Raw genomic sequence first — 23,591 nt, 5'->3', positions numbered from 1 at the left:
TATCCAGAAGAGGCTCGGCGCAGTTCCTGCTTAATGACTCGCCTCTCTGCTTTCCAACCCCCTTTTGCAGAGTTCTACTTACGCGAGTCCGGTAACATAACTGTTTGCAGTTCACGATACGTGCAATTCCGCAGAATTCTGTCAAATGGTTATTCTATGTTTTGCTTGCGACGAGTTTAGTCTTAATTTTTCCAAGGAACACGAATATTTTAACTTTTGTGCCAAGCAGTTTGTTGCTAATTTAAAGAACAAACTGGTTTGAATATGTTTATAAAAGGTTCCTTTAATTCGTGAAAACATTGCAAAAAATATTATAGGTAGGAGACAACTGGTGTCAAAGACACAACGAATATATACAAAAGCCACATGTACAAAATAGAGAATAATAATAAATACAAACACTTTTAGCTATCCTGCTCGTTGCATCCGACACATATAACAAAACGAATTAGCTCGTGTACAGAAACGATATTAATTAGAATTTGTTCATCGAATCCTCCCTTCTTCTGTTGATTCAAAAATGGCCCATTCTCTTATCTCTGTATTTTCTTTTTTTTTTATGGTAACCATCTTCAAATAATAGGCTTTTAGAGAAAGGATCTGGCGATGGCTTGAATAGCTTGGTTGAACAAAGTCAGCCTTCGTTCATGGGCTCAACAGATCTATTCTTTCGCTGTTCCGATGTCTAAAGCCTTCTGTTCCTTTTTTTTTCAAACGACAGAACGATACAACCGCAGAGTGTAGTTCGGAGTTATACAGTACGTCCGTGTTCAAACGAACGTTGTACAAAGCTTGCGTTCGTCGTTCGTGAATTCGTCGACGCGCTATCGGGAACGTGGAAAATGTCATTTGTTCCTGATTCGATTAATTTCGTTATATCGTTACTCTTTCCGCCGAATCGTAATATTCTTTTTCATTGTGAATCGAGTTTCGGTAAAGTTTAATTAAATATTTGTTCGAAATGAATCGTTGAGAATAAATCGATGCGAAGCTTACATCGTGTTCGATTTGGAATTTGGGTTAACGTGATTCATTTTACCCTTATCTGTATCACGGTTGTTCATTACACGAAAAACGAAGTGACACGTTTGACAATTTAATGTACTATCGCATCGTCGTTGAATCTGTTAACATCGTAGGATTTTTCGATCAACAGCGGAGATATTCAGATCCCTGTCCAAGCGTTTTGATATGTTAATAAAAGATCCAGGAATGCGATACTGAGATCTTCCTAATCCTAATACAGTATTAACTGTATGGAAACTAACATTCAAGTTAGATATTAGGAAGAGAGAGGCGTGAATTCTATAACATTGAAATTTATCTTTCCACATTGTCTTGCATTCAATTCTATATGAATTTATTTTTTGAAATTATTAAGCACTTCAATGTAATTGCTAAAAAGTAAATCACCTGTCCATTTTTGCAGCTCATAAAAATTTTTACTGCCCACGAATGTGTTACGCAAATATACAGGGTGTTCGGCCACCTCTGGGAAAAATTTTAATGGGGGATTCTAGAGGCCAAAATAAGACGAAAATCAAGAATACCAATTTGTTGATGGAGGCTTAGTTAAAAAGATATTGACAATTAAATTCAAAAATTTCAAATCGTTCTGGAAAAATTATTTTCGGTTGCAGGGGTCAATTACAAGCATTTTTGGTCAACAGACATACCCCCGAAATCTTACTCAGTTTCGAGAAAAAAATTCATTACCGAAAATTTCATGTCTGACGCTATTTCATAGCGTCGATATGTTTCACTGAAATTTCATGCGAATGTTTAAAATGTCATAACTTCTGAACGGATTGGACGATTTTAATGTTTAAAAAAGCAAACTACGCGTATTTTGATGGAGAATATGTACAAATTGCAAAAATATTCGAAAAGTTGGTCCTTGACCGCGCAAAATGAGAAAAACCCCATAAAAATGGTCCAACTTTCAAACAGCCATAACTCCTACAATTGTGAATATATTTCAATGAAACTTTTTTCTGAAGTAGAGCTCATGGGTAGCTACAAAAAAGTATTGGACAACTTTTCTGTAGGGCGTCAAACAAAATTACTGAAAATGAAAAAGGAATTTTTAAGAAAAATCGACAGGGGGTAGGTGCCTAAATTTTTCGGCGAAAATGAAAAGTTTCAAATCACTCTGGAAAAATTATTTTTAGTTGCAGGTGTCAATTACAATCATTTTTGGTCAATAAACATACCCCCGAAATCCTACTTAGTTTCGAGAAAAAAATTCATTACCGAAAATATAATTTCTGGCCAGAAATGTCTGTCCGAATTTTCATACGAATCTTTAAAACGTCATAACCTCTGAACGGATTGGACGATTTTAATGTTTAAAAAAGCAAACTACGTGTATTTTGATGGAGAATATGTATAAATCGTAAAAATATTGGAAAAGTTGTTCCTTGACCTAGCAAAATGAGAAAAACCCCATAAAAATGGTCCAATTTGCAAACAGCCATAACTCCTACAATTGTGAATATATTTCAATGAAACTTTTTTCTGAAGTAGACCTCATGGGTATCTACAAAAAAGTATTAGACAACTTTTCTGTAGGGCGTCAAACAAAATTTCTAAAAATGAAAATGGAATTTTTAAGAAAAATCAATAGGGGGTAGGTGCCTAAATTTTTCGACGAAAAAAAAAAATTTCAAATCGTTCTGAAAAAATTATTTTCAGTTGCGGGGGCCTATTACAATCATTTTTGGTAAATAAACATACCTCCGAAATCCTACCCACTTTCTAGAAAAAAATTCGAGAAGGTATGAAATTTTTCGACGGAAAAAAAAAATTTCAAATCGCTTTGGAAAAATTATTTTCGGTTGCGGGTGTCAATTACAATCATTTTTGGTGAATAGACATACCCCCGAAATTTTGCGCATTTTCGAAAAAAAAATTCAGTACGGTCGGAACTTTAAATGTTAATAACTTTTTAACAAAGCCTCAATCAACAAATTGATATTCTTGATTTTTGTCTTATTTTGGCGTTTAGAATCTCCCATTAAAATTTTTCCCAGGGTGGCCGAACACCCTGTATATTTGCATAATAATGACATTAAATAAATAAAAAACATCTAAAATCTCGATGCTTTGTATTCCATAAATAGTACCTTCTATTCTGCAATATTGATTCTTAACCCCTAACTATTGCTACTGAATAAATATAGCAAGTATTTTAAAACGAATACTACTATTTGTCGAATAGTGCTCCAAAACACAGAAGCGTCATTAATTTACGAGAAAAAAAAAATTTACGATCGCGTTTTCAATAAAGAGCGTCTGCACTTTTTATTGGCAATGAAATTGATTCTATCGCAAGTTGAAGGGTTGCCATTCCCTTCTGTAATCGAATAACGTCGAAGACGCGAACTGCGCTCGATAGGAATTCTCGAAACGGTTCTGTGTCGGCATACGAGATACACTCATAAATTCGGTTACGTCATTACCAGGAGGCGCGTCTCGTAAATCGAATGAAATTGTTTCACGTTGGGTAAGGCGAGTACCGGCGCTGTTTTAAGGACGCGTAATATGCCCCGCGACCTTCTATTCCACGTCTTTTGCGTAGGTTAGGGAGGTCTGGAAGAGCGGTCGATCTGTCAGGACCAGACGCCTCGCGGAGGGTGCCACTTGATTTACACTTTCCTTATCCTCCACTTCCTATTCGCCGAGAAGAAACGTGCAATTCTTTGACTGAACGGAGAACAGCCCTGGGGGGTGCTTCAAGCTTCAAGTGCAATTTTCTTGCGTTGCTTTAATATTCTTTCTAAACATTTCTGCGACTTTAGTTGTATCTTTCAGCTACTTATGGGGATTTATATGCTCATTCTTGGAGTATCCGGTTCTGTTTAATCTTGGGTTGCTTATAGTACATTCTTCGTTCATGTTTCTCACCGATTTATTTCCATGCAAGTGCTTTGTGTTTCCATTGTCAATAAATCGTAAAGCAGAGTGGTTCTACTGGACTATTCCCAGAGATTAGTTAATTGGCATTTATGAGCCATATCAGAGTGGGGCAAATTTTATTCACAAATCATGAATTATAATTTCAAATGAGCTGTAAATGTAAGCTAGTCCTGTGTGTACTAATGGTTTCACCAGTAAGGCAGCCTTAGCAGGCCTTTGCTGTACTAATAGAAGGCTTGTCGAGTGCTTGTGAGAGAGACAAGAGCGTAGCCCTCTGGTAGCAAGTGCGGAAAGCGTCGTCACAGTACTATTTTTATATTCGACAATGTCTCTTTAGACATATTAAATTCGTCTAATAATTTTAATGTCTACTATGGAATTTCTAGTGTTACTGTCAAATGTCAATAGCTGCTGTATGATATTGGATAATGTTCGAGTAGGATGTCTCCACACGTTTAAGTATTGCTATGAGACCAATAGTGAAAACAATTATTTTCGACTTTTTAAATCTCCAACATGGTGCAACCCCTTACCAAACATATAGAGAACAGAACCTTGTTAACGTTATTCCCATCGATCGTAAATTCATCCACGTGTCATTAAGACTAACACTTTGCTACTCATATATGGGCGACAGGATTTATATAGAACTAGAAAAATTAATTCTTAAGTTGAGTCTGAACTTTAGTTACAAAAACAAATTTTAGGTTGTGTAGTTTACAATGGTCTATCATCAAAATTTTAAAATTGATCCTTGAAGCTCGTCACCAACCGTTTTTTAACGTTTGATTTTGCGCGAGAATGGGTCAGCGTCCTTCGAACGGAATAACAGTGTTCTCACGAGCCATTTTTCATCGCGTTCCATCCCTCTAAGTCTTTCACCGACCTTCTTTCTTCGTTTCCTCCTTCCTCATTCCTCATACCGTCGTCTCTTCACTTTTTGCCGGCGGTTCAGAGTAAACTCCTTCACAGCCGTCTTCCGTATTCTGCAAAGCCTGCGGGACCCGGCAGGAAGAAGTCACCGCGACGGAACGTCTGCTTTCCGTTCGAGGGACACAACGGACACGGACGCCGACCGTAGGGTTCCGTTCTACACGAACCATCTGCTTTCTGTTTCAGCGTGAAGACGGACATGGGCGCCAGCGGTGCGACATCCAGACTCTATATAGCGAACGCGAATAAAAAGGACAGCGGGAACTACAGTTGCGCCCTGGCGGATGTGGCGGCAGCCACCACGGTCTCCGTCCACGTGTTAAATGGTACGTAACAACGTTTTCTCACTACCGTCAGTTACTTTTAACAGGCCCACCACTGCTTTCGTTTGCATATTATTTATTAATATTTATAATTCTAAGGAAACGAATAAAAGAGTTCAGACTTTTTCTTTTGTACAGTGTTTACGTGAGAAAATTTTTTCTTTAATTACTCCAAACACCTCATTTTTTAAATTTATTTAGTACAGATATTGGATATGACTCAACAAAATTTTTATATAATATTTTGAAATATTTTTCAATCGTATGTTTTATACTTATCTAGAAATCTCACCTTCCATGCAATTTTAATCATATAAACAACCTTTGAGTAGTCGATAATATGAAAAAATAATGGGTGATTCTAGAGGCCAAAATAAGACGAAAATGAAGAATACGAATTTATTGATGGAGGCTTCGTTAAAAAGTTATTAACGTTGAAAGTTTCGTCCGTATTGAATTTTATTCTGGGTTATACATTTTTTTTAAGAATGATTATAATTGACCCTCGCAATCGAAAATAATTTTTTCAGAATGATTTGAAATTTTTTAATTTAATCTTTTAATAACTTTTTAACGAAGCCTCAATCATCAAATTGATATTCTTGATTTTCGTCTTATTTTGGCTTTTTGAATCTCTCATTAAAATTTTCCCCAGTGGTGGTCGAACACCCTGTATAATACAGTATGGAAAAACTGTTTTTAGTTTTGTCGAAATTCGTTTCTCGTTTGTACTTTAATTTCACGTTTCTGCGATCCTCTATCGTTTAAAGGAGCTCAGTCGTACTAATCTCTAACTTCGTTTGCGAACCTATTACAATAAAACTACCTCTATGCAAATTATTATTATCCAAATGTTCTGCTATGGAAACTGTCTCGTCTCGTATTACGAAAATTCTATCATAATCAGGATTAACTCGAATTATCAGACTTCACTCCAAAATTAGCAGTTTATACACATATTATAATAGCATCGAAAACCTGTAATTTATAGAAACAAACTACGAGGTAATTTATTAAGTGAAACGAAACGTAAAATTCGTAAGAATTTGTTGCGAATATTTCTACGTTAATATCGACTGCACCTCAAATTCAGATCAATCGCCGTCAATAATTTCAGCTAACATCGCTAGAGAAAATTTTTATATTCACGGAAGATCACCCAATCGTGTCAATGACACCATTACATCACGCAATTCATCTATATTCATACAATGCTCGGAATTAAGATCGAAACGAGAACGCCTATTCAGTGTTTGAAACGATCCGCCATTTTGCATTAGGTACGCCCAGTGGCTCCATATATTTTTCACGGTGGGCTTTGACCACACGTCAAAGCGAATTATGCGAGGTAACTGAAAATTATGCACAACGGACACGCATATTCCTGCATTCGGTGTCCTATCTCGTCGCGGCCGCTAGCGAAACAGAAACAAACGATGGAAAAATTACGCGACGCGTCCAACCGAGCCTGAAAATTCATTCGCGGTGACGTTTTAATAACCAGCAGTGCCTTTTTAAGTTCGAGAGTGAACTTCGGCCGAAACAAAACCGCGAACGCCCAAGGAAACGCGAGGGAAGTCGGTTAGGATCACCGCAAAAGTTTAACAACGCGGAACAGCCCGAGTGTCGGAGGTATTTTATTGTAGAAAGCAAACTGTTAAACACTGGAATTCCAACCCCTTGACTGGTAGTCGCGGTAGCTGTAGATTAACTAAAAGAATTTACGTCAATGGGGATGGATCTAAAGTATTTTGTACATTTTTTTCACAACGGCGTACGAATGTTTCGAAATAACGGAAGAAGAAAATTTCGTATATTGGCTGGTGTTTTCAAGCAATATTAAACAAATGCAAATCAACACTTGAAGTTTTAGAGGTTTAAAATTTAAAAAATAGTGAAGTAATTTTAATCGTATCGTAAAGTTAAATTTATTCAACGTTTTCCACCTTTTGACTACTAAAGGGTTAATAGCCTGAATATTACGTTAATGTTGACTCGTAACAATCTTTAAAGCAGCAATATTAGTTCAGTCTTATTCAGTCTTAATATTTTATTTTTTAAAAATGAAACTGTTTTATCGATGGTTGATTGTAAAATCAGAGATGAACGAATATTCAGACAAGAAACGGTATATTGGGAGAGAAATCACTATTCCATCGAGGAGAAACTACTTTTCGTTAAAAATGTTCCGCCTTTTCAAGAAAATATTTCAAGCACGCTAATTGGAGGATCGTAATTCAGAGTTTTCAGATACTTGTTTACCGCGTCTCAATTCGCAGAGGCTGCGCAGCGGGCTCACAAATGTCTCGAGGACTTAATTTCCAACACTAACTCGAGTGTTGTATGCTGACGGTGTTTTGGGTTGCCATTGCCGTTTACATTTTCCGTGTACTTCATTGTTCGGTAGAGCAACCATTTCGTGTAGTTAAATCCTCGCCTCTAATCGTCATTTTCAAGCTACGAAAGAGAATTTACAGCGGGGGCATATTTGCGTCGCATTGAAAATTCGACGCTCGAACGAGCAATTGTCGAACGTCGAATAATGACAGCAATATTCTGTGCGTAAATTCTCGAGCGATTAGCATCGTTATCAGGGACAATCGAACGTCTGCTTTACGATGCATAAGTCGCAATTTATGTCGGATAATTTCATTTTTCTGAAAGCATTAGGTGCCAGAAGTGCACGTTTTCCTTAACGAAACACTAGACACGCCATTTATTACTTCTCTGCGTCTTCTCCTTGCTCAGCGTTTTCCCTGAACTGTGTCCAATCTTCCACACGGGCCACCTATCCTCTTTCCGCTTAGTCATATTAAACTTCAGACCCGTAGTGGCCCGCGCGAAGAAGATAAGTGTCCGTTCGAGCAACAAAAGCATCGTAGAAAATTCTATAATTTTGCAAGTGGCGGTGCAATTTTATATCATCGATCGAGCCTAGTTTCTCGAGTTACTCTTTAATTACTTCCGGACGTGAAATTTTCAAAATAAGGTTTCGGAATGAATGAAGTTACTCCATCAAGAGAAGACTTAAAATCACAAATTGTACTGTAATAATATATGCCACGAATACACTAAACTCTGTACTCTTATATCGCATAAAAATCGAAGCTCCTAAAGGAATAATAATATTTTAATAAATCCAGAAAAATTGTTTAGGAGTCGACTTTGGGTATTCGAAGCGAATTTACTCGAACGTAGCGTTGTGAAAAATCTGCAATAGGGTTTTGTTCTGATTATTTTGGTCTTGTTCATTTCACGAATGAATTACCACCTGGACAGGTCTATTTTCCATGTTTATTAACCTATCAGAAGGAATGGTAAAATCGTAGAACGCGACAATATACTTCAAAAAAATGTATGATCCGATAAGCAACGCCGGAAAAGGGAGACTCGGATAAACAAAGCTCATGAAGAAAAAGAATCATCGGAAGTATTCGATTCATTAGGTGGAACAAACTGAGACAAGTGACAGATTCGTAATAATGGAGGGATCTATCAGATTCTGAGGACCCCATGTAAATAACCCTAGAAACCAATGAGAATTAATATATGTATAACTCTATCAAGCCCTAAGTGTTTCGTGGTTCTTCCTATTCATTATGATAGACCTTCCATAATTCTTACCTTATTCTATGACTTTGATAATTGAATTTATCAGGTTGTACTAACCCAAAGTGTATTCCTAAGTGTTTTATCAGTCATGTGGAGATTCACACTTGTTAGATCTATTTGTATCGAGTCAAACAATTTTGATTACTGCTCATTGGAGTTCCAAAAACTTTCACCTGAGGGATGTCTCTATTTGTTTCAAAGTTTCTACATTATATTTTAGAATACTTTAATGCAATATAGTAAAATAAATATCTGCAATAAATTGTGACGAGCCTCTAATGATTCTTACTTTATTCTACAACTCTCATAATTGAGTACACCAAGTTACACTATCCCAACGTGTATCTCTAAGTGCTTTATCAGTCCTGAAGATGATCCCGTGGAGTTTCAAATGTAGCATATCACAATTCTGGCGACCGCTTCTTGGAATTGCAAAAACTTTCACCTCAGGGTTGTCTCTGTTTGTTTCAAAGTATCCGCATTATATCACTACAACGCGATATAGTAAAATAATTATCTACGGTGAATCGAATTAATTTATCACATCCCGGTTTTAATATTCTCAACGCGAATGGAAACTGTGTACGGTAGACAAAGTTAACATTAGCGCAACCTGCCACCGACGAAAACTTTATTACACGTACAGTCTCGTATTAACCAAACTACGAAACGTGGCCGGTGTCAGTAAACTATCCAAGTATCCGTACCGAACCGTTATAAGGTTTCGAGCAGCGCAAACTGTAATATACAGCAGGCTCGCTTAGCAGCTTATCGATGGGGTCATCTATCGAGTCTCTAGCCAGCGTACGTCTGAAGTTATAGCGAATGCAGGAGGCTCTGTTCCTCACTGATAACGGTGTTTCGGTGCCCCCAAAGGGGAACGAAGGGCCACAGCCACCCTTCACGTACGCTGCCTATCGATATATAATTTTCCAGACTTTTGCACGGTCGATAATTGATTTTCCATGGCTTTTCAACGGCACCGATGTCTATTATCAGTGGCTCCGCGGCCTGTTTCGTTCCTCGTTCGTACCTTTCTGTCCCGTTTACGGAAACCAAGCCGCGAGCGTGAATGAGTAATCGGGGGAGGCGAACGCGACGCAGTCATGAAGATCCTGCCGATGACGGCTGGCTCGATTGCTATTCGCGGACCCCCGTTTCATCTCTATTTTCATTTCCCTCGAGACGTTCGCGTAACAGGCGACGCCCTCGATCGGCAGCTACTCCAAGAAAATAGTCTCCCCGCCTGTTATTAAGCACACTGGACCGAAGAGGCACTCGCTACGACCGTTGAGCAACTTCCGGATCGTTGGAACCTGTCTCTCGTGTCGTATCAGAAATACTTGCTGGAAACTTATCGTCGGGAACATTTTTTAACGACACGGTTTAGGAGGGCTTTATCTTGTTATTCAGGAGTAAACTGAGTAGTGAAGTTCACGAATCTGGGAAATAGTGTGATTAGAAGTGTAGTGGGAAATTCGTATGATTTGACAAACAAAATATTTCGTTAAGTTTGGGGCAAGATTTAGATCACGTCACGTGCCTATTAGAGTGAATTCAACAAACTGGTATTATTGATTTTCGTTTTGTTGTTTAATACTTTCTTGTAGGTACTCATGAGCTCTACTTCCCCCCCCCCCCCAAAATTTCATTCAAATATATTCATTATTGTAGCAGTTATAGCTGTTTGAATATTGGACCATTTTTATGGGGGTTTTCTCACTTTACGGGGTCAAAGAATAACTTTTTCAATATTGTTAGAATTTCTACATATTCTTGACTAAAATAAGCGTTATTTGCTGTTTGAAACATTAAAATCTTCCAATCCGTTCAGAAGTTATGATGTTTTAAACATACGCATGAAATTTTAGGGAAACATATCAATGTTTGGTCAGACATTATATTTTCGGTAAGGAATTTTTTTCTCGAAAATGGTTAGGAATTCGAGGGTATGTCCATTGACCAAAAATGATTGTAATTGACCCCCACAATCTAAAATAATTTTTTTAGAACGATTTGAAATTTTTTTTTTTCGTCGAAAAATTTAGGCAGCTACCCCCTGTCGATTTTTCTTAAAAATTCGTTTTTGATTTTTAGTAATTTTGTTTGACGCCCTACAGAAAATTTTTCTAATACTTTTTTGTAGGTACCCATGAGCGCTACTTCAGAAAAAAGTTTCATTGAAATATATTCACAATTGTAGGAGTTATGGCTGTTTGAAAGTTGGACCATTTTTATGGGGTTTTTCTCATTTTGCGAGGTTAAGGAACAACTTTTTCAATATTGTTAGAATTTCTATATATTCTTGACTAAAATACACGTTATTTGCCGCTTGGAACATTAAAATCCTTCAATCCGTTCAAAAGTTATGACGTTTTAAAGATACGCGTCAAATTTTAGAGTAACATTTCTGACTTGAAATTATATTTTCGGTAGGGAATTTTTTTCTCAAAAGTGCATAGGATTTTGGGGGTATGTATAATGACAAAAAATGATTTTAATTAACCCCCTTAGCTAAAAATAATTTTTGTAAAATGATTTGAAATTTTTTAATTTCATCGAAAAATTTCAGCATCCCGTGTCGATTTTTCTTAAAAATTCTTTTTTGATTTATTATAAATACAACCATAGCTAATGTAGTAATACAAATTTGTAATAAAAAGTAAAATGTATAAAATTCCTACGCTTTATTCGTCAACTGTTTAGTATCGACTGCTGGATGCATGTGCCTGTAATTTCTTTGTTTGTGTGAAATATAATCTGTAACATTTACCGAAGAATAATCGGGGCAAGTATGCCTGTTATTCAGACATTTTTTATAACCTTGTTGCTAATGATTGTAACTCTACTGTATACAACTGCAAAAGAAAGGACATGTTACATAAATTTTGTCGACTTGGTTTCATCCGTATACGATAAATGCATTTCAAATTTCTTTAGAATTACATGTAAAACAATTATAAAATTTTTCTAACCGTGCGTAAAATAATCACATTGTATATTGCTAATAACAAGTTTCATAGCTTAATAAATAAATTTAAACAAAACCTGATGTAAATAGCAAGCATTCGTATTATTAACCTTCTGCAGTCTCGATAGAATAAAACTATTCCATAAGTGTCGCGGTTCATCAATTCTATGATTTAGATTTCACCTTTGGGTCAATCACTTGTTGCAGTTTACCACTGTAACGAATGTTACGGAAATTTCTGTACTGTCAATAACAAACTCAGCCTATCTCCACGCTAGAAACAAGTGTGCATTAAACAAAAGAACAATACGCCTATCAAAATAAACGCTACATTTTATGACTTCCTTTTTACCCTGCTCGAACGAGGTCTTTCTATGCCAAAGGAATAATAGAATTTCAGGAACGTGCAACCGAAAATTCATAAATTTACCAGCATGCACCGGAATTTCGAAATCATTCGATATCGGAAATGTGTATATATAGGTTCCCCGTACGTTACAATGTAGCGATCGTTCGTTCGTCGCGCACCTGCTCGCTGTTTCGAGGCCAGAAACCACGCGGCCGCTGCGGTTGCGAATGGGTTAATCGCGTTTCTCGCCGTTGCCATGATCTTCAGCCCCGACCTAATTCATCCTCGTGTTTACACACGATGTCCCCGACCGGGGCGTAACAGGTGGAACAGGCGAACCTTTTCGAAACAAGGTACTCTTAAAAAGTAACGCGTGCACACCTTCTTCCCACGGCTGTTCCCAGAATTCCTTGTTCCCCGATTCCAGGGGGCTGCGGGACGAAAGCTCTGCACAAACTAAGTTTCAAATGTATTCTCCCCTCCATTTGTCCGCCTCGCCCTCGTCAGCCATCCTTTCTCATTTCCCATCCGGTTTCCGATCCTCGGGGTAACCGCAGTGTTTCGTATGCCGCTGCTCCTCCGCCCACGCCTTCGTCCCACTCCAACCGGTGCCAGTGCATGGCGTATTCATGGAAAAGTTCGCCGGAGATATTCAGGTCGACCCATTTCCCTCTTCGTTCGAGTCCCCCCCCCGTTCCGACTCCACTCCCCTTTTCCCGCGATATTCCCAACTGCTTTCCCCGTTTCCTTTCGATCCTTCCCCATTCCCGTTTCTTCCCGATCTCGTCTACATCATCGTCCCTACCGTCTTCGATCTCGAACGTCTCGCCGTGCGCCCCGCGTAACCTATCACGCTTTGTGTCCACGCGAAACGTCAAACACGCGAGTAACCTGGTCCCTCCTACGAGCCATTTCTCCGTCGTACGTGGCCGTTTGTCTCCGTTTGCGGTGACCAATCTTCGTGCATCGAAAGAGGAGTACGTTTATCTTGCTCCGTTACTTTCTTCGACGCAGCGTGCTTCTTGGCAGGGTGTGATCGTTACGCTTTGTTGAACGTTTGACGCGGTGTACGAGCGAATGCTGATTGCTTCTATTGGAATTGTTATGGGTTGTATGATTTAGTTTAAACGACAATATTTAACTGTAGAATTTTGTCTTTGTTATAAGCGTGAAGATATATCTCAGAGATCCGTTCACTATGAGTTCGATTTCTAAACTTTGTGCAATAAACACCAGAAAAGGAAAGGAGGGAGTCTGCTAGTGGACTCATCAGTAAGGCTTTCTAGCAGGCCCTGCCCTATATGTAGCAACCGAGGGGTTGGTCGAGCGCTTGTGAGAGCGCGATCCCTCTGGTGGCGAGCATAGGAGGCGACGCCATAACTGAAACGAAACTAGACATATACAGTCGTCGCTGGAGATGATTTTTGTAACATCGTGAGACGGTCAGAAAATTCAACAGCTTCCTTTTGCTAGATTGTGCCTTTACAGGATGACTATTGTTGCTGCTTGTCTCCTTCGATTCAATTTTTCTTGTGAAATTCTGAGTTTGGTTGTTTAAACATACGGGAACACATTTGTACTTGACAATTGTTGACGATTCGTTGGTATAAAATTCGAAAAATCGATTGAACAAATAGTAACATAAAAATTAGGCGTTCCGAGACTTTTAGATACGTCGATTGCCAACGATTTATTCGATAAACTGAAATAATTTTAGGCAGATATCAATGATATATGATAATATAGAACAGATTATAGTTACATATTGTAATGCAAATTACAACAAGCAATAAATGAAGATATATATTGTATAAGTGGTTTTTTTGAAAGTCGGAGACAGGCAGAATTTTTAAAGTTCCATGAAATAATTCTAAATTCTCAGCCGATTAGCTCGATGTTGCCTGCGATGAAAAATTCTGCGATTATCAGGCCTCACCAGGAGGAAGTAGCTGCGAGCAGAAACCCGAAGAGAGAATAGATAAAAGGAATCCAAGTTCCTTTGATCTTCCTTTTACAATGGAGCTTACTAAACTACGAAGGTAGAAGGAATCCAAGTTCCTTCGATCTCATCTCGCTTTACATACATTATACTAAGAACAGAAACGCCTAAACTAAGGAGATAGAAGGAACCTAAGTTAAGTAAGTACGTTAAGTAAAACACGTCGCGAATCGTGTTGTTGGATTTTTAATCTTGAGAAATTTTATTTTAAAGTTTTATTATAAGCAAAAGCAATGTTGAATGTAGGTATACTTTTGAGGTTTATATTTTAAACGTTACATTTTAACACGTTGTCTGCCGGACCAAAATTGTAAGCTATATAAATTAAAGTTTGTCCTGGTAATTATTTTCGTAACTACACTAAAAAATTCATGAATCCCGTACAAATTTATTTCCTTTAACATTTCAGCTTGAGAATTGTTTTAATTTTGGATTTTTCTTATAGTATACGTACAATAAATTTTACAATATTCACTTCTATTTTTATTGATTGCTTCCTAAGAAAAATATATAGTCTGTCTTGCCTACAGATTTATATTTTTTTATAAAAAAACCGGACAAAATTTGGTATCAAATTCTGGTTAGCTTCCGATGTAAATAGGAAATATATGTATAGCAAAGACGAAAAGAGAGAATTAAAAATAGTTAAACTTTAGACGCATGCAACTCCGAAGCTACTAGAGTTTTATCCATAATTGAGTCACTGTTAGAGGCGACAAAGCCTACCCTTTAAAATGGTTTTTGGTTTTTGTTGATCCGACTTTCCGTTTTCGAGATATCGTAATTTATGTAAAAGGTAATTTTCTTAATTCGACCACGATCTCGCTCGGCGCCTTAGAAAGGCCTATATTAATGCGTATTAAAAATAGTAAAACTTTAGATGCGTGCAGTTCCGAAACTATTAGCATTTTATTAATAATTGAACCACTGTTGGCGGCGGTGAACCTTCCCCTTTAAAGTGGTTTTTGAATTTTGTCGATCCGACTTCCCGTTTTGGAGATATCGCAGTTTATGTAAATGGTAATTTTTCTTAATTCGACTATCGCTGTCTCCGTCTGACGCGTTGCGCCGGACCTCTTTGTCTCGTACGTGACTCGTGATCATTGTGGCCCAGTGACCTACTTTCAATGTGCGCGCGCGGTCAACGGCCTTGACAAGGCCGTAGTAAACAAACGTTTCGGACCCTTCTATTTCCGGAACTAGCCACCGCATCGACTTGAAACTAAAATCGCTATATCTCCGGAACTAATTGAGCTATCGACTCGTGCAAACGCTCATTTTAAAGGGCATTTCATCCTCTATCCAATGACTATATCACCTACTGAAATTTATGCAGTCTTCCATGTTTATTTTGACGTTTACTTTGACGCTACATACCCAAAGAAGTTTCAGCAATTTCTACTGATCGTACGACTAGTGTACGATAAAACTGGACCATAAATTGTTTATTTAATTGAAAATGAATTTAAATACAGGATGTTTGCGTGATCACTAGCCAGTACTTTTTCTTAAACAATACTTTTCTCTAGAACAAACTACGGTATCGACTTGGAACAAATTTCACATAAACAATAGCAGGGATAGAATAAACATTGATCAAGTTTCGCCATGTTCTAGTCGCGCTTACACAGCTAAAAAAATCAGTTAATAGTTGGGACTAATTGGAAGCTAATGTATCGTACAAATTATAAACTACTATACCTCTTAATTTTTATTATAAAAAAAACGCCTGAGTGAAACCAAAGTTTCAGTTAACTATTACAATAATATTATTTGTTTTGTTGCTTCATTTTGATTTCTGATATTGCTAAATTATACATAAAAACTTAAGTCCGGTACTAGGGGAACTCCTGAATTAAAATTTGTCTCACTGGAAAATTAATGTGAAAAATCTTGTCGCCCATATATAGATGTCAGTCGAACTGTTAACGTTGACACGTGCTTCTTTACACTGCATTAAAAATACCAAACTTTTCCCTATCTTCTCTAATAACGTATCGTGATGTGTTTGATAATTTGTTAGTTTCGCTTTTCTAAATGTCCTGGCTACAGTACAGTGCAATTACTAAATTGTCTTTAAAGTATCTCGTCTTTATTTGCGTTGCATTCTTTATACTCGAAAAGGAGATACAGTCTCCGGGCTCCTCAGGGGAACGGTGCTCCAGATTCCTTCGTATTTCTTTGTCCTCCGCCCTTGGAGGAACGTAAGCCCCGGGAAGTTTCGTATCCCGACGAAAATCACGTATAAGTCGAATCGATGGGGCGCGCGGGCACATCGATACGTACTGCTAAACGCAGGCTTTAGATCCGCGGATGGAAGAGGCTTTTGAAGTTTCAGCGAGGACTTCAACTAGTTTTCACGGCGGCTTTTCGCGGCTCGGACCAGGCGGAAGTATCGGAAGTCCCGCGGCAGAGGCGTCGTGCATTATTTACCAGGGATTATCATGAGTCGGGCTCGACGTTGGAGTTCGATCATATCCGCGGCGAAGCTTTCGACTTTTCGGAGGGAAAGAGAGACGAGACGGAACAACAAAGCCCGGAGGGACGAAACAATTTGCGTGGCCCGGTTTCCACAGAGGGCAGGGGGCCAGTGGGTGGGTGGGGGGGAAAAAAATAATCGTGATTCGAAATAGCGATGAAAATTTTTCATCGGTTTCCGTTATCCCGCGGGAATTAAGAGACCTCGCTGTACATGCGTTCTCGATACAGGTGTTCAACGCGCGTTTATTTTCTAAAATCGGAATAGAAGCTACGGAGATAACCGTGGGCAACGTCGTACTTCAAGCACCGAGCATTGCGTCATTCTGATCATCGTTCGGACCGATTGGTTACCGTTCGAGCGCGTTACGAATTGTTCGCGAGCGGAACATTGATAGACATTAGCGGGCACAAAGCCTGGCGAGTAACGAAGTCACTGGTGGAACGCAATCGAGTTGAAACTTTACGGGTGGTAAGCGTTCGATGAAAGTTTTAATCAGCTTACCTGTGTATATTTGTTTAACGAAATACGCTTAATTCTGTTTTACAAAGTAATTGTGGTCTGAAGAAAGTGTAAAGAAGATGCTTATAGCGAACTGGATGATTTAACTTTCGAGAACAGTGCAGAGAAAAGTGACAGAATGTCTACACGTACAAAGATGAAGAATAGTATTGTGAATACGGAGTTTAAATTTGAACGAATCGAGTAAATAGTTTTCGTGGAAATTTACCGCTTTGAAAAACGCAATTAAAATTGTAGGATTACTCTTCGTTATCCTGTAGGAATATTGCATGGTAATATTGACTTCTAATTGCCCAATATTTTATATTGTTCGTAATTAAACAAGTTCCATTACTTATTGAATAGGGCTCGTATTATTTATATGTTCTTACAAAAAATATAAATCGTTCAGACTATATATTTTTCTCAAAAAAGAAACAAAAATAAGAATAAAAGTGAATATTGAAAAATTCATTGCACGTGTATTACATATAAGGAAAATCGTAAAATTAAATGGCGCTAAGATAATATTGTAACGATAATATGGGTTAGAAATTCTAAACAAAATTTAAAAATTTGATCGATTGTTGTAGGTTTATTGTTACGACGAACACGATGAATTAGCCACTGATTGTCCGGTCCGAGAACACTCGCGTGCATCGAATTGTTCCAAAATTCCACACTGATTCTTCGGAAAACAGTGCTTACGGAATGTTTGCAAGGAGTGGTACGAGGAATGAAGTTCGTTAAAAATTGAAAATGTTGCTTTTACACGGCGTTTCTGTTCAAAGAAAATCAGTTTTGAAAATACAATGCACGCTGTTGCGCCATGTGGATTCTAATTTGCGTGCCGAGCTATTAAGTTTACGTCACAGTCAGGTTCGCAATCTCACAGACGCGGTAAATAGATTCCTTTCTTCCTCGGAATATTAGAATTCAAATGGAACAAATTTAGGCATAACGCGATGACTGGAGCATTATCAAAATGCGAGGATAAATTGGAGAATGAAACAAGTAAATCCGGAGATTTTGCGACGAAGGTAAATAGAGATGAAAAGTCCATGTTTACTGTAAACATTGCATCCATCTCGGTATTCACACTTTTTAAATACACAGAATGTTTAAAGTAAAGTTACATTGACGTCGCGTCGGTAATTCAAACAGAGTTAATTTCGCTCACGAAGTAAGAAAAGTGTGTTTATTCTCGAATGTTACGCGTACGCTACAAACGGACACTCGCAAGCTTCGCTAATGTCCACCTCGAACTTTCTGCCCCTTAGGGTTATTCTCGAGTCCGTGAGTGATGTCACATTTTACATCCTGTTTCCCTTCGTGTTTCAAATAGGAACGAAGTGCCTGCAGGTTAGTGATTTCCCCCTTTAAAGCAAACAATAGGGCAAAGCAAAGAGACGCGGAAAACAGTTGCAGAGTAGCAACGCAGTGTGATAGGATTTACTTCTCAACGACCTTGACTAAGCAAAATATTTGACTTCAGTAAATCTTTACTTCCTGAATCATCGTGCACAGTTTCCTGTTACGCGGAGCGTAAAATGTTGCATACTGGGAAATTACGTTTCTGGTTACCGATCGTTGCTCTTACACGTTGTAAGCAAACGTTAGAAGCATTCGTAACTAGATACGTTAAACCATTATTTGCTCACAAAGCTTCCATGCCCTACATTCTCCTCGCAGTTTGCTAATTACATTGTCTTTCGACATCAACACCGTCATCACTTCCTTGACAGGTCCATTGATATCGAACCAAACCACACATTGTCAGCCTGCCCTTTGTCATTAACAACATCGGTACTTACGATTGTCAAACTTCAAATCGTCCTCGACAGATGTTAACACCCACGTATTGGAGCGTGATGCTACCACGGGCGTACCTCGTCAATTTTCAAAAGAAATTTTTCTATAATCGGAGACAGATACAATCAAATTTTTCTGCACGTTTTCAATTTATCGACCAGGGAGATTAGATTATCGTTGTAAAGCGTACAAAGAATTTTATCTTGCTAAGAAATTAATTATGTCTTACGTTCGAACAACTTCAATTTAAATGTTTCTCAAATAGAGGTTTCAAATTAATCAAGAACTGGTATAAGGATCAGGAAATAGACTATTTAAATTGGTCGCCATTATCACCGGATTTGAACAGCATTGAAAATGTTTGGGGATATCTATCCAGAAAAATTTACATAAATACTCAACAATTTCCTTGCCCAGAAAATCTTGTGTATGCTATTGAGACAAAGTAGAAAAAAATACCACAATCTTATCTTTACGTACTGTATAAATCAATACCAAATCGCATGTGTCAAGTAACAAATAGAAACGGTAGTCATGCGAAATATTAATAAAACATATTCGTTATTAAAATATTGTTTTCTTCCGTGTTATTTACTATGTATTGTAGCGAACACATTCGTATCTTTTATAAAACATGAATATACTAAATATACTGTAGTAAATAAATAATTGCCTGTGGCGGCACAAGTTTCCATATGACAATAAAGTCTATCAACTTCTCCGATAAACTTCTACTAACAAAGTACAGTAGACATTCCATTATTCAGTTTCCGCGCTCGCCAGCAGAGGGCTACGCTCTCTCGCAAGTACTCGACTATCTATTCATATATTGCATATACACTCCCCGACTGACTCTCGTTCACTTCTTTCTGCAACAGCAAGTTGTAGAAGAATAGACTACATTAATTGAGTAAATAAAAATATCGAAAAAATGCTAAGTGTCGCGAACTGTATATCAACTAGAAGGAAATTACAATAATAAAGAGACACGCAGAGTATAGAATAGTTCTTAAAAATTTCAATAGTTCGATCACTATTTCTGACTACGATCGGTTCAACGCGCGTGTTGCTGAAGGCGTAAAAGAGTGTTCCGCGCGCGAGTCTTGCTCGCGTAAAAATCGTCTGTAATCGAAGATTTAATGTGTTTTTGCGCCACAGTTTGCAGCAAAGCCTGACCATACGTCTGTCCTTCGAAGACGATGCACTCAAGACGCTTCGAAACGTTCGAAGCAAGGAACGCTGGGTTAGAACGATGGGTTATGCGAGACGCGTAAGGCAAGAGAGAGTTATTACCTCGGGTGTTGTATGCAGGTAACTGCAAGGGCGACCATAATGCTGGAAGTAATGCGAATTTGCTTGACAAGTGGTCGGTTGGTCGCGGCGCGCATTCGAAATCAGTTCGACGCCACCTGGATCCACGGTCTGAAATTCCGTGAGCGCGCGGAGCCGGTCTGCACGCCCGCCAAATGTTCCTGGTGTCGTACGTGTGTCCACCTACGGTGACCGCGCGCTCGCGTTCTTCGTGAAAATGCTGCCTCGAGGATGGGAATTACGATCGATCCCGTGGTGGCCGCGCGCCTCGGCAAACGTAATCGCCGGAGCGTTTTGACGGTGGAAATCGTGCCACGGAATTTCGGGGCTGCTCGCTTCGACGCCCCGTTCCCGCATTTTCGGGAAGATCGTCGTTTCGCGTCGATCCGTCGTGCGTATAAAATCACCGCAGACGTTCGAATTTCAAGAGCGTTTATACGGATCGAAGGGGAGCCATTAACGATAGAATTTTCGAGGGCTTAATATCGCTAAGGATTGCCGGGGAATTTGCAACGAATTCGGACCGACTGGCGTGTGCACGGTCTCGTTAACGCGAGGCGAGCGGAATCGAGGCAGAGACGATCCTGTTGGAGCTTCGAGGACGTTAAGCTGACTTGGAGTCGATTCATCGCAGTACCGACCCCTTCGTCGTCTGCTTTTTACGACCCTACGAATGGGAAACGGTTGGTCGATATGGGGACAAAGTCAGTCCTAAATGGGGTGCTTTTACCTTCTCGGTTTCTGTATTTTATCTTCGTCTTCATTGTTTCTGGGCGCGCGTATTTTTCACACCTTTTGTATATTTCGCTATTTTCTTTTGCAAAATGTATCAAGGTATCGAAATTTAAAGGGGTATTCTAGTCTAGAGTTTCATTTTTTTGATCTTTTTAGGAACATATTTTTTTTGGAAATGTATAACTTTCTTAATTTCGACAGTTTGTATACATATTTACTTACGTTTTACGAATGTTCACTATTTTTGACTGACTGAATTATATGTCATTGAAAATTCCTTTAAAAAAAAAGTAGCCTTTTGGTTGATACGTTTCATTGCAAATCAGAAAGATTCTTAATTAGTGTGATCGTGATCATAGTGAGAACCGAAATGAAAAAGAAAATAGTGAAAATTTACAAAGTGGCGATACTTTAAATTTTGAATACCAATTTCCTTGACCTTTCCTCGTGTTTAACGAGGTAAACAACAGTAAGGGAAATTCTTTTTTTTTATAAATTTGGTTCACATTATAATCACAATCATACTAGTCAAGAATCCTCTCGATTTTTTCATTTCAGATAAGCAGAATAATCGAAATCGTATGATGTATACTTCAGTCAGTTTTGATTATTTTCACTTGAAAAAAATTGTGAACATTCGTAAAACATAAATAAATATACAGGGTGTTCGGCCACCCCTGGAAAAAATTTTAATGGGGGATTCTAGAGGCCAAAATAAGACGAAAATCAAGAATACCAATTTGTTGATGAAGGCTTCGTTAAACAGTTATTAACGTTTAAAGTTCCGCCCGTACTGAATTTTTTTCTCAAAACTGAGTAGGATTTCGGGGGTATGTCTGTTCACCAAAAATGCTTGCAATTGATCCCTGCAACTAAAAATAATTTTTTCAGAAAGATTTGAAATATTTTTTTTTCGTCGAAAAATTTAGGCACCTACCCCCTGTCGATTTTTCTTAAAAATTCCTTTTTCATTTTTAGTAATTTTGTTTGACGCCCTACAGAAAAGTTGTCTAATACTTTTTTGTAGGTACCCATGAGCTCTACTTCAGAAAAAAGTTTCATTGAAATATATTCACAATTGTAGGAGTTATGGCTGTTTGAAAATTGGACCATTTTTATGTGGTTTTTCTCATTTTGCGGAATCAAAGACCAAATTTTCGGATATTTTTGCAATTTGTACATATTGCCCACTAAAATACGCATAGTTTGCTTTTTTAAACATTAAAATCGTCCAATCCGTTCAGAAGTTATGACGTTTTAAAGATTCGCATGAAATTTCAGTGAAACATATCGACGCTATGGTCAGACATGAAATTTTCGGTGATGAATTTTTTTCTCGAAACTGAGTAGGATTTCGAGGGTATGTCTATTGACCAAAAATGTTTGCAATTGACCCCTGCAACTAAAAATAATTTTTCCAAGACGATTCAAAAGTCTTTTTTTTCACCCAAAACTTTCAGCACTTACTCGAATTTTTTTCTCGAAAGTGGATAGGATTTCGGGGGTATGTCTATTCACCAATAATTATTGTAATTGATCCCCGCAACCAAAAATAATTTTTCCAGAATGATTTGAAATTTTTGAATTTAATTGTTAATAACTTTTTAACGAAGCCTTCATCAACAAATTAGTATTCTTGATTTTCGTATTATTTTGGCCTCTAGAATCCTCTATTACAATTTTTCCTAGGGGTGACCGAACATCCTGTATATGCAAAATAAAATTAAGAAGCTTTTACTCGTTGAAAAGTACAAATTAATGAGACGACCTTTTTGAAAAACCACTACGTTTGAGAGTATGCAGTCCCTCCAATTTTAACTTTTTTTCGTCCAAAAATTTTTAAAATGTCACTGAAACATGTAGAAATAAACTTTGTAAATTTAACTGCAGAAGGTGTTATAGTTTATTCGCAAAAAATTCCCTAAGAAAGTCTAAACAAATGCACTTCACACTAGAAAACCTCTTTAAAAAATACATCACAATTTTTGTATTTTCAACAATTTAATACTTATTTCGTAGGCTGCCGTATGTACTTCACGCCTACATGGTGAAATTATTTTTTATGAACTGCGTTGAAAAAGGATTTCTAATTAATAATATACGGGATCATATCTCAATATTATATAATCCCAGGGCCATTATTCCTTTACTTTCAATTTAATTATTTCCTTGCTGTATAATTTAGACTGATTACTTTCGTAATTTGATACATTAGAGAGAAGCTCATATCCTATATTACAATGTTCTGGTCATTAATTTTAATCCGGTTTAAGCACGAAAATAATATATAATATAAATCTCTCGTTAAAATCAAAATAAATATGACGAACCACCGAATAAAGAAAGTGAAAGATACACGAATAATGATAGGAATTATTCTGCATCCTTGAACCAAGGAAAAAAATTAGATCTGCAAACGATGAACAATTGTACCGTACATTGTTAATTTTCACTCGAGTTGGGGCTTTGTTTAATAAATTTCGACGGAGCTTGGCTGTCGCTGCGTCGTACAGATATTAATTCATAATTACTATACTCAAAATTTTACAAATTTTTTTTATTCTTTAGTTACTTTAAGTTCTTATGAATTCATTGAACAAATAGAGAAAGAACAATATAAAAATAGCATTATAACATTCAGTTGTGAA

At 37.7% G+C, this 23,591-nt stretch overlaps 1 protein-coding gene across 1 annotated transcript in view; it reads left to right on the top strand.

The window, feature by feature from the left end:
• The window catches only part of LOC143351614 (zwei Ig domain protein zig-8), a 490,804-nt gene that overhangs the window by 447,343 nt on the left and 19,870 nt on the right, over positions 1-23,591 (top strand). Inside the window, exon 8 of the mRNA XM_076783363.1 lies at positions 5,038-5,177. Coding sequence (XP_076639478.1) covers positions 5,038-5,177 — 140 coding nt within the window. The remainder of the gene's footprint in view (positions 1-5,037; positions 5,178-23,591) is intronic.

The sequence above is a fragment of the Colletes latitarsis genome, chromosome 1, assembly GCF_051014445.1.
Source record: "Colletes latitarsis isolate SP2378_abdomen chromosome 1, iyColLati1, whole genome shotgun sequence".
Taxonomy (NCBI): domain Eukaryota; kingdom Metazoa; phylum Arthropoda; class Insecta; order Hymenoptera; family Colletidae; genus Colletes; species Colletes latitarsis.
Note: the sequence above shows the minus strand (reverse complement) of the source record. Positions and strands in the feature narration are given on the sequence as shown.